This window comes from Solanum pennellii, chromosome 7 (assembly GCF_001406875.1).
Source record: "Solanum pennellii chromosome 7, SPENNV200".
Lineage (NCBI taxonomy): Eukaryota > Viridiplantae > Streptophyta > Magnoliopsida > Solanales > Solanaceae > Solanum > Solanum pennellii.
In genome coordinates, this window is record NC_028643.1 from 2,571,570 (window position 1) to 2,586,414 (window position 14,845).

At 36.1% G+C, this 14,845-nt stretch overlaps 2 protein-coding genes across 2 annotated transcripts; both read right to left on the reverse strand.

Annotated features, from left to right (window-relative positions):
• Positions 1–53: 53 nt before the first annotated feature.
• LOC107025867 (probable anion transporter 6, chloroplastic) lies at positions 54–9,494 on the reverse strand. The gene is made up of 15 exons (XM_015226641.2): positions 8,893–9,494; positions 7,633–7,778; positions 7,101–7,200; positions 6,854–6,906; positions 6,142–6,216; positions 4,344–4,424; positions 3,702–3,763; positions 3,483–3,538; positions 3,089–3,204; positions 2,474–2,510; positions 2,054–2,149; positions 1,098–1,239; positions 931–983; positions 556–642; positions 54–461 (listed from the first exon to the last, which is right to left on the reverse strand). The coding sequence occupies exons 1-15, from the start codon at positions 9,292–9,294 to the stop codon at positions 360–362; spliced, it is 1,608 nt and encodes a 535-aa protein (XP_015082127.1). The 5' UTR covers positions 9,295–9,494; the 3' UTR covers positions 54–359.
• A 3,679-nt stretch (positions 9,495–13,173) lies between these two features.
• On the reverse strand, positions 13,174–14,307 carry LOC107026479 (arogenate dehydrogenase 2, chloroplastic-like). The gene has a single exon (NM_001323448.1). The coding sequence runs from the start codon at positions 14,305–14,307 to the stop codon at positions 13,174–13,176; it is 1,134 nt and encodes a 377-aa protein (NP_001310377.1).
• Positions 14,308–14,845: the final 538 nt, after the last annotated feature.

Sequence of the window (14,845 nt, forward strand, 5' to 3'; positions counted from 1 at the left end):
TTCTTCTAAACAGTAAATCTTAAACAAATAGAAGAACAGAATTACAATGTATGTAATTCATTGCATTAATATGTATGTGTATGGACAAAACCACAAGTATTAATGATCTTCAATATACATCTGCTAAGTATATCATAACTACAATCTGAAAAAGTTACATTATGTAACTTATCAAACAAAAAATACATTACATAATGTAGGGAACTCCTCACTAAAGTTGCAAAAGTCCTATCAGTCCTGATTATTATACATACCAAAAACAAGAAGAAACTTTGGGTTAGAACACAAAATGTTGTGTTGAAAACTGTTAGTATATATGAATGCTAGCTGATTGACTCGACGCTGAATAATAAGGTCAGTCAATCTCCCTCTGAGAAGCTCTGTGGCTTACTGCTCGCGAATGCCAGCCACACGATGGTTCCAGTGAGGTAGAAGAAAATCGATGGTGCAAACAAAGAAATCTGCACAAGAACAAGTTGTAAGAGTTAGTTATGAACTGATCTTCAGGTGCACGAGGCGTGTAAGGGCATTATGGAGGAAAGTGAGGTAGCTTACACTCCATGAGTGAGTTGAATCAAGAAGATAACCAGTTAGAGCAACGCCTACAATTCCAGGAACTGCACCAACAGTGTTGGTAATGCCCTGCATGTACAGTTTCTCAAAGCGGGAACCAACATAATCTAGACTTGAATTTGAACGAAAGACATCAGAATAATAGTCATCACTCGGATTATCAGTCTACGTCTCATGGAAACTAGCTAAGCAACACCTTACTAACAAACTCCAAGTTTCGACACACAGAATATTAAGAGATAGATACTTAGCACTTAGCAGCATAGAACTTTTCATGTTTTGTCTTTGTAATTGTGTTGCATCGAGAAACATGAACACCGATGTGTAAAACAAATGCAGGCCTTCTATCATACATACCAGAAGAATGCTTGCATATTCAGGTGAGATGTCTTGATGGGTGCAATATAGGCCTGCAAAAATGGAAAAAATGAAGAGATTATTTGATAGCAGCAGATTGGGGAAGAAGTGCATCTTTAATAATTAGTTGAAAACTATTGAGACAGAAAGCAATTTAACAAGAATACCTGATAAAGCAAAACTTGAAAGGGCTAAACCACCGGTGAGGATTGTTACTACTTCCCACGGAGGCAAACCAAAGTCCAACGAAGAAAGAATCATACAGGTAGCCGGCGATAAAAAGGCTATTGTTTGACAAATTTTCCTCACCTGTTAGTTCAGATGAGTAACAAAGAGTGAGTATCCTTTTTGTCAAGTTATTTCAATCTTCATTGTGATCTTAGTAAATTCCAAGTGATAAGAAACAATAACAAGCGAAAGGTGATAAAAAGAATTGAACTTTGAAAGGAGACCAATCTAACATATTAAGGTGATACCATCCATAAAAAGGATAGCCCAATGCACATAGTATCCCGTGCTCACGCAGGGGAAGGGCCACACACCAAGGGGATGTAATGTGGCAGCCTACCCTGATGCAAATATTGGTGGCTGATTCCACAGCTCAAGCCTTTGACCTATAGCTCACATGGAACAACTTTACCGTTGCTCCAAGGCTCACAGCCAATATACCCTCCATTTAAAATATTGTTATACCATTTGACTTTTGAAGAGTCCTCATGAAAGTTATCATTACTACGAGCACTAAGAAAAAATTGTTGTTTTCATCCTAAGGCATGCAGCTTCCTTGAAACAAAAATTTAGAAAAACTACAACAACAAACCCAGTGCAATCCCAAAAGTGGGTCTGGGAGGGTGGAGCATCCGAGCAACATAAAGAGTGTGACTTCCAATTACAAGGAACGCATTTTGTTCTCGTACAATCAAAAAGATCTCACGTGTTTCAAGCATGTCGAACATTATCTACTCTTGTTGGAAGGATTATTAAAAATGTAGAGAAGGTATGATCCAAACATGTTCTCTAATCCTCATGTTTTATATTATGAACGATATTAAGAGACATGAAAAAATAAGGTTAGACCAGAAAATAACATTCCGGGAATAGAGGAAATAAGAAGTCCAAGTACCAGTGAGGTGTCAACCCCTTTGGAGATCAAGCTATCAGCAAATTGTGATGCAACACTGGTAACAAGAATTGAAGCTAATGGAGGGCCAACTGAGACCTGAAATGTAAGTTAAACAATTGTAAGGATATCGTTAGTTGCATAAACGGTCATGATAAATCAAGTCTAACATTGATTAGATTTGGCAGGAACTTGCTAAAAGTAAATGGTTATCTCTGTAGGAAATTACATAAGATAGCTGTTTCATGTTAAATTTTCGCCTTCTTGATGAAGTAAGTTGTTTCAGTAAAAGGGCATCAAAAAGACGTTAAGTTAGCCGAGGCATTGTTACAGGAAACAAAATGACAAAAGAGAGTAGATAGACAGACACGTGAATACGAGGAGAGCAACTACACATGGGAAGCAAAGATACAGTAGACATACCCATGCCGCTTCTGTCAGATTAAGGTTCAGCTCCTCACTGCAGGGGATGCAAATGGGAAATTCAAGCTTTACAAAACACAAAATATTTCCTTTAAAATAAAAATGTAAATGCAGCCGATATATGTCTCACAATAGGAGACGAGTTAAAGTAATTTAACAATTACAAGTAGGATGTGACACTACCACGGGTCCATGGCTGTGCAGTGGTGAATGGAGCATGTAAACAACGGGTTCGACCAAACCCACTATTTTCGACAGATATGGATATACACGTAAAAATTACTAAGATTTCAAGAAAATATTACATGTTGAAGGTTTACTTCCCTTACTTTCAATTTTTCTCTTTCAGCTTTGTTCTCTGTAAGCTTTCTAAGTAGGTAATGTTAACTGGACTTCGAAGCTGATACGCAGACCGGTTAAACTGACATCTGCAACATCCAATTTATAGCATCTATTGTACAGTTATTGTCGTACCTTGTCTTTTATCATTTTCACTCAAACCACACAGTCTCAATATTTGTCATTTATGAACCATGGCATTTACGTCACAACAAGAAAACTGAAACATTACCAAGAAAAACTTGTAAGACTAAGCTCAATTATGGCAACATTTACCTGAAATAGGTAGGAAGCCAAGATAAGCAAGTATAGTGGCCCCAACTCCCACAGAAATGTGTATATATCATCGCCCATACAGCCTTGCTTCTAAAAAATGCCTTCCATGGCACATCCTACAATTAAGGCTCAATTGGTAAAAGCGTCAATATTAATGCCCTATAAACCAAAAATAAGTTTTTTTTTCTGGACAAAATGAAGTCATTGCAAAAATTAGAGCCTGACATTGTTACACCATTGAACACTGAAAAAAATAGCACCACCAAGAGCTTGCGGGGACTCCAGAGTTTCAAAGATTATTCCAGTTCTACTTAATGTTACATTTAGTATAACCTCTCTATTATAATTTGTGTTCTGACAGCCAAAAGAAATCTAATCAACTCTGTACACATACCTTTAGAGAGGTGCCCAACTCTCCCAATGATTTATTTCTGGAAAAAGACGGTGGCCCTGTAAATGTGCAAAACATATTTCTTGCGCAATTAGAAACACAGTTCAAAGCAATACAAAAGCAGAAAAAGTCTAAGTTAAATAGTTAATACTGTCAGTACTCGACTAGATCAGATTTTACCACAATGTCAACAAGGCGGTGGAAACAAGAAACTCTACTCACACGACATGGGTTCTGTGAAAGACCAGGGCCGATCTTCTTTAACCAATTGAAATCCCGAAAACCTGAAATATGCAAAGATAGCCACATCAAGTTAGTATTGGTTTATATGTGCTAATGTGTAAATAACTAAGTTAGGGATAATGCAACTCAAAAGGTAATTTCTTCTCAAAATGAAAACCAACAACATAGACAGTGTAATCCCACAAGGTGGGGGTCTGGGTGGATAGAATGTACGCAGACCTTACTTGTGGAGGTAGAGAGCTATTTCCAAAAGACCCTCGGCTCAAATAACGCATAGCAAAAGAATTTTAAAAGATGAAATAAGAAGTAAATTAGGCATGAAACTAATATAGAAATCATTACAAAGCATACACAAAAGTGGAACAGTAACAACAACAGAATAATGCTCCAGATGGAAACCAGAAACCAAAAAAATCAAAGCATACTAAAAGGAAGGAAAATTATCTTCAACATCTTTGGAGCTTTGGATTAACAAAAAGAGGAAAGGAAAACTTCAACTAAAAGTAGCAACATTCTGTAAGTGGTGTCTCAAAAAGACGGGGATGACAACAACAAATAGGTAGCACATAAAAATAGGTTGTCAAAGATTTAGGGAAGGAGGAAGAAGGGAGGCCAACTTACCAAGCTATGCCTAGAAAGCCAAACAAGTAAAACACAGACTCCCAGCCATAGTTCTGGATCAGCGGAGGAGCCAATAGAAGTCTGCAAATTCAGAAAACTTTAGACCATCACCAATCTACTTCAATAGAAGAATCTTAACCATGCTTAAGTATATCTGGTATTGAAGTAAAAATGGGTTTAACATAAACATGACGTTGAATTTCTACTGAAAATTTGTTAGATATAGTGCAGGTTTTCTTACAAACTTCAGAATCTAAACCATTGGCCACTTATTTGCTTTAGCACCTTTTCCTTGATATGTTTTGCACTTTCTGCAGTTATTAAGAACATAAAAAGTAAAAGCAAGACGCCTACCTGCTTAAATAGGGAAATGTTTTACAGCTCATGTGATAATTGAAGCATATAATACATATATTAAACCCTAAACTTGGCTTCAAATTTTAACTTTGACCTCCAATTATCATAATGCACAAACAGACACTTTAACTATCCAACTTTTACATAAATAAACACATGAGTTCAACAGCACAATACACGTAAGACATAAAATAATATGTAGGACATGTGTGTCTATTTGTTCAACTTTATACAAGTTTAAGCGTCTACTTGTGCACACCCAAAGTTGAAGGGCATAAATGTGATTCGAAGCCAAGTTAAAGGGCATATTTATGTATTATGCCCATAATTTATTGCTGCTGAAATCCTCAGAGATAATTAGGTATAGTGTCACATCTCTAATTAGAAGTTAAGCCCTTAGGAGAAACTAATAGAGATCAAGTCAAACAGAAGGCAATGATTTTCCCTAAAATAATACAATAGAGGTATGACGTCTTGCAGCTGACTGTCATATTGATCACTGATACTGATTAAATCTCACAAATTGGAAGTAAATACCACCTAGATTGGAGAATTGTCTGACATGATAAACCTAGGTTGTCTGTGATGTCCTGGCCCGGAGGAAAAATGTAAGTCTTTCTCTACTAAGCTGAACATTTTACTGGCCTAAAACGAAAATGTGAAAACGAAAGTGAGTAGATGATACAACTGTGTGTCTGAAGTTAGGTTATCAACCCAGACTGTTTTGAGATATTATGTTCCATCTTCAATATCTATGGAGTTTCTTAACAACAACAACAACAACAACAATGCCTCAATCTCAAACAAGTTGGGGTCTCTATATGAATCCACGCTGACCATGTTTATTTGAATTCATCTCAGCTAACAGTGTACAAAATAAAAAAGTAATAGAAGTTTTTTATATTTTCTATTGACATAGAAATCAACATGACCCATAATAATCGTTGTCAATCAAAAGAATCTCAAGTATGACTGATAGTGTTTAAAAATTCCTAGAAAGTATAGGACCTAAAATTAACGTACTAACATGGCTAGAACATATTCCCTACTAATTGGTATCGCCTACGTGAATTTCTTCCATTATGTCCCATCTTTCACAGAACAAAAAGAGTTGAGCATAGCCGTCTAAGTTAATGAAGAAAGTAAAGGAAAAATCTACACATGGACATACCAATGGCAATGAGATAGAGGTTTTAAGTTCTAAAACAAAGGTAGACAAGGAGCTAAGGAAGGTTGCTAGTAAGCATGTCTACATTGATGAAAGGCATCAACTCTTTGGTATGTGTTTGACAAGCTGAAGTCTAGAAACTAAGTTCCGCACCTGAAGTCTAATGTTAATCTTACACGGAACGACATATGCACTTAACAGATAGAAATAAATATAAGATCTTTAAATATATTGGTGATCATAACCAATAATTAACTTTAAAATGAAATATACCCAGTAACACTTCCAAAACTCAAGCCACCAAAAACAAATGATACTGCCCGAGAACGTTCCTCCAATGGTATTGTCCTGTAAACAATATTTAGTGACAAAATAAACATGATAAATGAAATCTATACACTAAAGAATAAATGATGCAAGAAAAGATGATGTTAATAACATAATTGGATACATTCTTAGATAATACAAAACAAAACATGGTAAATGAAATATATGATAAAAGATATTGAAGTTGTACGAGAAGACATGTTAACGACTAAAAACATAACTGGATAAGCATTAGAGTATTGCCTTTAAAATTTCAGACTCTGAGCCATCTGAGACACAATCTATAATTTGTATCTCAAAATTTTCTTCACATTCTAAATATACTATTGTGTAATATATAGCGCTTTACGAAAATGAATTGACATTTGACTATCATTGTCTCAGCTACCCCAACTAGTTGAACCCACTGACATACAAACTGATCATGTTTCAGAGTACGATTCAGAGGCACAATATATTTTAAGAAAATAACATTTAATACCTTATATTTGACAAAAAGATACAACAAGAAACATAGAGAAACTTTTTTGACGCATTAGCTGAAAGATAACCAGTTTTCCTTAGTAAAGGGGTGACTTGGTGCATGCCAAAGCAGGTGTAAGATAATAAACCATCATCCAGATTGATGTGTCTGAGTAATTATTCAGTTCAGGCATACCTGGCAATCAGATCAGTGGCAGCTGATGGTGAAACTCCTTCTCCTATCCCAACCTACACTTGGGAAAACAATAAATATGAAATGATAAGTCTAGGAAGAAGAATGCATTAGTAATTCCGAGGTAGCATCAGTTTTTGGGACACACAGAGCAAGGCAAAACAACCAACAATACTTCTTTGGTGAACATAGATACAAATACAGTGTTTAAGTTCGTAAATATCCTAGGAAAAGTCAAAGACCGAATTACCAAGATCCTTGAAAAGATGAGTGCAGGCATAAACCCTGCAAGATAGGGAACTAACATTGTTGCCAGAGACCAGACTAGTACTCCAACTTCAAGAACTCGACTGCAAACAAAATAAAAATCAAATAAGCATGATGAATGATGAAGTGATGCTTGGCATGCTCTATCTCCCCTGTTGTTTTGGAAGATCTTTTGTAAAGTTGATGGCTTCTAATGAACAAAGTTTCATTTGCTGAATCACGGGATTGTTTCTTCACAAAAAATTGTTTGGTCAGAAATGATGAATTTCAAGATTGAACAGTTAGGATAAGGATTGCACTCCATATAAACAATCCAATCTATTCAGGATACCATAAACAAAGAGAGGGATCCAGCATTTTAAAGCTAAAAGAAATATAGTGACTCTATGAACTATAGCACCAGTTGTAAAAAGGATATATACAATATAGATACATGACTTCTATCCAACAATCAGAAACTAGGATGATTCTTATCTACCGCACAACACCAGAAACATGACAATCCTAAAACTTACCTCCCACCAAATATCTTCGAAAGCCATCCGCCTGGCAATTGACTTAATGCATAACCCCAAAAGAAAGATGACTGGACCAATCCAGCTACTGATGAATTCCACCCGAATTGATGCGACATTGGAATGATGGCAACACTCAAATTGACCTATCAGTAAAATAAACATCAGCACAAATGAAATTATCAAACTTCAATTAATGTAAAAAAGAAAACTTTAAAAGAAACAAAAAAAAGTAATGCTTGTTATGTCAATTTGCATGATTACATTCTACGCCCTGGTCCATAAGAAGTTCCTCTAGAGCCTACAAGAGAGATGCTAAAAGCAACCTCTAACCTTGAATGAAACCTTTTTTTTCCTGTTATGTTGTATTTAATTCCAGATACATGGAAGAAGCTAACCAGTACCAATAAAAAACAAGAGCACCAAAAAAGAAGCATGTGTTGTTCCAGAATTTCCATATTGCATTTTCTAATGCACATTGAATTAATGTTGTTACATTAGTGAGATGTATTATACTCTGCATTCTACCACCAATGGGAGATGTAAGAAGTGCATGGGGCCACCAAATATGCAAAGGAAGGAAGAATTCACCATCTAGGGAAATATAGATAGTGATAACTCAAGTACCAATGTCACGGTAATCTGCCCTATTTGCTACTTACATCCCTATAATCTGTACTAACTTTACGAGAGCTTTAGTCAAAGATCAGAAGTGATAACTTTGACGTTGCTATTTCGCATGCCATACATATGTCATGATACTTCAAGGTTGCACCACAACTTGAGCTACCCAAAAGTTGACTAACAAACTTTCAGGCCTCAGGAGATACCCGAAAGAAACATGTGTCCATATCCATGCACTCCCCATATGTAAGGTCTAGGCAAGAATTTTTGTAATTCAGTTTAGCAGAAGATCCCTTTCTCAATTAATAATCCCAACTGTCAATTAGAAGTCGATTTAAATACCAATTTTCTAGCTCTTACGATGAAGTTAAACGAAATTAACTTTTGCACTGACAACATAATGGAAAGCTCTCAGCAAGAGCAAATTCTGAAATCAACTTACCAAAAACCCATCAGTCCATCAATTATGAGTTATAAGTTGATAATACTAATAAAAGCTGCATAACTACTACCTGAATAAAATAATACATGAATTCCCTCGCAAATTTCTGTATTACTAATACATACTTAACTCTGACCAGCTATCAAACGACCCCTAAAACCTCGCAATATGTTACATGAAAATAACTCAATTACCTTATCCATGTTACATACAACAAAGGCAAGAGAAGTAGTTCCAATAAGCTTATATCTCTGAGGTAAATTCTTCCATGGTGGCCAACCCCATTCAAAACCAACTTCTTTATCCTCATTTTCAGCTTCACCCAACTCATCCTCAGAAGTTGATATCAATCCCCCATTCTTCCCCACCTCACCATTCAACTTCAACCCTTTAACTATTCTCTGCTTTTCTGCAGCTTCTTCTTTTTGCCTCTCTGTGATGCTACAAGAAATTCTCAACTTCAAAATATGCTTCTGGGCTAAAAGATTCAACCTTTGGGGTCTTAAAGAACTACTAAAGATTGAAACTTTATGGTTCCCATAGTGAGGAAAATGGTAGAAACTACTGTCTTCTGCTCTTACTGTGAGTTTAGCCATTGTTGGGTCCTTCAAGAAATTCCAAAGATTATAGCTTTATTGCTTTAACACTGTAACATTTCTGAAATATAGATCAATCAAGAAAGAGGGATTTTCTCAATTTCCAATTTAATTGGTGAATTTTGCTTCTACCAATTTTTTATTTATTTTTTTTCAATTTTTTTTTTCAACTTTTCCATTTTTCTATTTGAGTGAGGACTTGAAATTGCCACGGAGTTGAATAATTAGAGGCCCCAAATTAATGAGGAAATCTCATTTGTTGGATCTTCTCAATGCCACGTGGAATATTCTGATTAGATGAATAATTTGCATAAATTTAACCTATGGTTCAGTTTTTGGAATATTCCCCTTTTAAAAAAATTATTTTTTCATTCGTTATCATAGATTTGATAATTAGACTTGTTGCACAAAGATAAGATAATATGGTCACGTTATTCTCAATCAGAGGTCTCAAATTCCGATAACTAAACTTAAAAATTAAAATTCTATTCTTTTCATAACAAGTTCCTTGTTTGTTATAACTATACTTTGCATAGTTTTATATCAAGATTATAACATTACTATCTTGGAAACTTAGAGAACATCAACCTGGGACAGCTTCCTGTATGAATCAATCAATCAATCGCGCCTCAATGCCAACCAATCGGAATTTTACTATATGAATTCTCGGTATCCATTCCGCTCCATCAAGGTCAAAATGGTCATTTCAAAACTTATCCATCCATATTAGTAGTCATAGAACAAGATTCAACATTACATGAAGCCTAACTATAGCACCAAAACAAGAAACATCAAATGTAGTAAGGAACAACCAATAGTTTCTGCCTGCACTGCAACTACGTATTTCTTCACAGCAATCAGGGAATCATACCGAGATGGCCAAGGACAGCTTGACAGTGCTTGAGCTCAGACCCTCTAATGTAAATATGGATGGCAATCTCCCTACTTGACAGTGCTTGAGCTCAGTCCCTCTAATGTGAATAATCTCCCTACAAATCCTGTCAACATTGTAATTACTTCTTGAAACCTGATTCTGTTTCTGTCCCTCCAAATAGTGGCTACAAGCATAGGAAAGATGCAGCTCAGAATAGCACCAGTTCCATCCATCTTTTTAGCCCAATTGCCTATCCACTGCACCACTTCAGCTCAGCCACCAGTAGCTCTATGAACACCTACTCATGCCTAATCTTTGCCAAAATGGTGCAGTGACAGAGCAGGAGAAAAAGAGATGGTCCAGTGTCTCATCAGCCATGTCACAATACACACAAGAAGCGGGCACCTGCATAGCAAAGTTCAGCAACCTAACAACAGTAGCAAGCCTCCTTTGCTCTGCCAGACACACAAGGAACAGTGTTTCTGCTATAACCCACAAATGTTTCAGGATTGCAGCTATGTTCCAAGAGATCAGATGTCTGACCTTTAGCCCCCTGCTGCTTTGGGAAGACAGATTTTCTGGAACACAAGGGCTCTTTTAGATACCACAACATCACTAGTCCATACGAAGGTTCTACATATACCATGATCAGCTTCATGATCCTCTTAGGTAGTACGAAAACCTGGGCCCAACAAGTCTGAACTCCAAAGACTCTGTAAGTTGAAGTCTGCCTGCATATGAAAGAAGTTTTGCAGACCAACATCTCAGTCTCTCAGTGACCTTTTCAACAAGGGGCACACATTGGGCAACAGTCAGTTTAGGGAGCTAGAAGTAGTATTGCTCCTACAGTTTCTTGTCCTTTGATTTCAGTTACTATATGTTGTCTCTTGTACTTCGATTATCATATTATCTTGTTGTAGTTACAAAAAATTCCCTCAAGACAAGGTATACCATTTTTTTTCCTTGTTCTTTTCTGTGTGATTTAAGAATTAAGGAAACAAAACAAAAAAACATACCTGCACATGCATTTTGGAGTGACAGTGTTCTGGTAAAGATTCCAATCTGGAACATGTGCCAGTTCAAAGTCACATGCAACAGATGCAACATTTTCTTGCATATTCACTATTATATACATAACTTTACCTGATGTAAACATAATACATTTAGTGAAGTCAAATGAGAGTATCCATTAAGTAATGACATCTAATGGTATCCCTAATTGCTACTCGCCAATTTTTCAGGAAAAATGAGATTTGGACTCTGTATGAAATGTGAGATGAACAACATTAAGTTCTCTATAGCTGACAAAACAAATATTGACATATCAACTCAGGAACTATAACTAAATGCCTAAAGATAAAGCTTAGATCATTGACAAGTATCATAAGATTGCCTCTAACAATTATCATTGATAAGTATCATAGGCTATGTTATTGTAAATGAAGAAATAGATCTCAGTATCATCTACTAGATCATTGACAAGTGTTATACAATTGCCTCCAACAATTTGAAGAAGATAAAAGGTAATCTCGAAGCTTAAAAAGGAAATGAACAGGTATATGTTACGACAAAACGATAGACAACTATTTCATTAAATCACCTTTTGATCTTTTTTGTTGAGAAACCAACAAATGAAGAAATAAAGCATCATGCAGCAACTACCAGAAGCATGCTATCTCATTATTTGCTGCCAATATGAATCTAGAAAGCTTTTAGTTTTAGCATTATTTTTTCAGTTGAGAAAGAGTAAACACCTGGTTCAAGAGTAGATCAGCTTTTCCACTCTGCTCTCATTAGGAAAGAAAGCATCTATTAACTATATGAGATGCTTGCTGCAATGTTTTATTTTCAGATATAAATATTTTAGGAACAAATCAACAAACTTTAGTCAAGAGAGATGTCACATGGAGAATGCATGGAATGATTGAAATTCTGTGTGTTATTTGGATATCATATTTAAAGGAATGCAGGAGTGTTTGTATTTGATAAGTATAAATTAGTTGTGGCAGTTGTATGCATCAAGTTTTTTTAATGATAGTGATGTCTAAAACAGCTTGCACACAGCTCGACTGTTCCCAAGGATTAGGTAGACGGAAAGAAATAACTAATCCGCAGGAATTTGAGCCTGAACTTCATTTGTAAGCATCAAATTATGAAGATATTGATACATCTTCTCTTCTCTTTGCTCCCCCAAAGACTAAATCATTTTACTAGCAAAGAAAAAGGATGCAAAACCAGAACTCCTTTTTCTTTTCCCTCAATGAGCTTGGACACTAATCACCATAACAATGGTTCATCATTGTTAACTATTTAGTCCAACATTCTCTTACATCCACAAGGATGTCGAATTGCCAAATAGTGCTCCAGACTTGTGTATGCATAATGTTGACTAGTATGTGCAGAAAACAATGCCATATGGAAACTCATTCGATATAAGAGAACATCATGGTAATCAAGTATTGTACATCAAATGTATATGACTAACAGAAAAACTTCATGCTTAAAGCATAAGATTTCATGTTCACATATTATGTCTAAGCAATATAACTCTCTTCAGAAGAAATAAGCTAACACATAACTCACCTCTTGAAACATAAATACATGAGATACAGAATAGCTTATCCAGCAACAAATAGATAACTGTTAACTGAATTTCCATCCTAAACTACATTCTTCAACATCTGAAATGTAATCACATCAAAAGTCACTCTCCTACCACAAAAGTTGCTAAAATATCAAAAGGACGAAGTTACAGGTCAAAATATAGTTCTTTTGATGATCTTACAACTCAACACCTAACCCCAACTCCAAGGTTGAACTAGTGCTTCTCTTTAATCTTCTCATTAACAGCAGGATAAACAACAGAATGAGCATGTCCTTGTAGCATAGTTACATTGCTATTATTGAATTGCCACATTAAATATCGTGTTAATAATACATCCTTTGTATCCCAAAGCTAGAGGTCACCAACAAAAAATGCAGACATACCAAGATTCAGAATTCCCTCAGTTGTTCTCAGGTTTAACAGCATCCGATGAAGGGGCTGGCAGCGCATAGCCATTCCTGGGCAACTTGGATAAGACACGCCTCTGTCCTGCTTCCTCCGCCTTCCCAAACAATTGCTTCCTCAACAAATCATGTAAATGCCCGAATAACTCCTTCTTCAAAGCCTCAAAAGCCAAGTCAAGTCTTTCCAACTCCTCCATAGCATTTTTATTGTACATAAACAGCCCATAATACAAGTCAAAGCTATCACTAGCAGTATTATCCACCAGATTCAACAAAGTCTCATACCCTTTAGTATTAATAGGAGTTGACTCCAAACCCAACTTCTCCAACACCCTCCCCATTGTATGTGTAATGAACTGTGAACCTGCAGCATGCTTATCATGCTCAGCACATGTCATTGGCACCATCCTACACCCTTCTTTCTCAAATATATCAAGAAACTTGTCAACCCTTGCTGTTCTTGATCTCCCTTCACCAATTCGAACTTTGTCAAACATAAAGATCAAATCTTTCCAACTATCCTTACCACTTTCAGGTCCAAACATGGGGTGAGTACAAAGAATATCAAAATGGGTTGGCAAAACTTGAAGAAAAATATTTTTTGGAAATTCTTTGACTGATAAAACATCAACAAACAATGTGTTCCTCTTCAGCCTTTGAATTGGTAATGACCTAAGAACAGTCTCAGTTGAAATAATCGAAGTACAAAGTACAATAACATCAGGGTGTTGCTCACAAAGATCATGTGGATCTTGAAAAAAAGAAACCCCTAAAGAATTAGCAATTTGGGAATAATCTGTTCTTGAATGAGCCAACACAAAATGACCTTTACTAACAAAGGATTTTGCAAGAAACTGACCAAAATTACCAAACCCCACTATAGCAATTTTTAGCCTACCTGACTGAGCATATTGATTTGACACCAATGCTTCATAATCATAAGGCTGTGCAGCATCAATAGCTTTGATACTCAGACGACGGCATCCATGGTGGTGACTGACTTGTGACGGAGAAGAGACAGAGAAATGTCGGCGGCGGCTGGTACTGCTAGTGGGGTTGGTGAGATTAGAGAAACGATTTGAATTGGAAGTTGGGGTTGGCTTGGATTGAAGTGGGGTGAAAGACAACATGGTATATACAATACAATGTTGTCTATACAGAAAGATTCTTGATTTTTGATCTTTGATTCTTGAAAATGTGGAAAAAAAACTCAAGATTTGAGAGGAATTGGACAATGGAAGAAGGGGGTAAAGGTGAGGTATTTATAGTGGAAGGAAAATGGAAGAAGGTGAAGAGCAATTGAACAAGTAGAGGACTTTTTCCACGAAGCACAGAGAGAGAGAGACTGAAATTTGAAAGGCGTAAAACTTGGAAAAAGAAATTGAAAATGAGGTTAGGGTTTGGGGGTAGGTGGTTCAAGAATCAAACTTTGTGTGAATCGGGTTTGATTCTGAAGTTTATCGATTATCTGTTTGCAGACATGTTGAATCGTTATGTAGAATAGTTAAGATATTGATTTATCAGTTTAGGTTTTGATTTAACTATTGAGATTGGACACAAAAAGAAACACTTAGAATACGAGGTGACAAACCAGATGGTACTATGTACAAGAGTTGACAGATTGCATCTTGCTGAAAAGAAAACAGTGTTGTGTTGTAGAATAATCGA

Coding starts and splice junctions, on each gene's coding strand:
- LOC107025867 (XM_015226641.2), bottom strand. CDS start 9,294: ATGGCTAAACTCACAGTAAGAGCAGAAGACAGTAGTTTCTACCATTTT. Junction 3,205..3,482: donor AGTTGGGCACCTCTCTAAAG/GTATGTGTACAG, acceptor CCTTAATTGTAG/GATGTGCCATGGAAGGCATT. Junction 984..1,097: donor TTCAAGTTTTGCTTTATCAG/GTATTCTTGTTA, acceptor CCATTTTTGCAG/GCCTATATTGCACCCATCAA.
- LOC107026479 (NM_001323448.1), bottom strand. CDS start 14,307: ATGTTGTCTTTCACCCCACTTCAATCCAAGCCAACCCCAACTTCCAAT.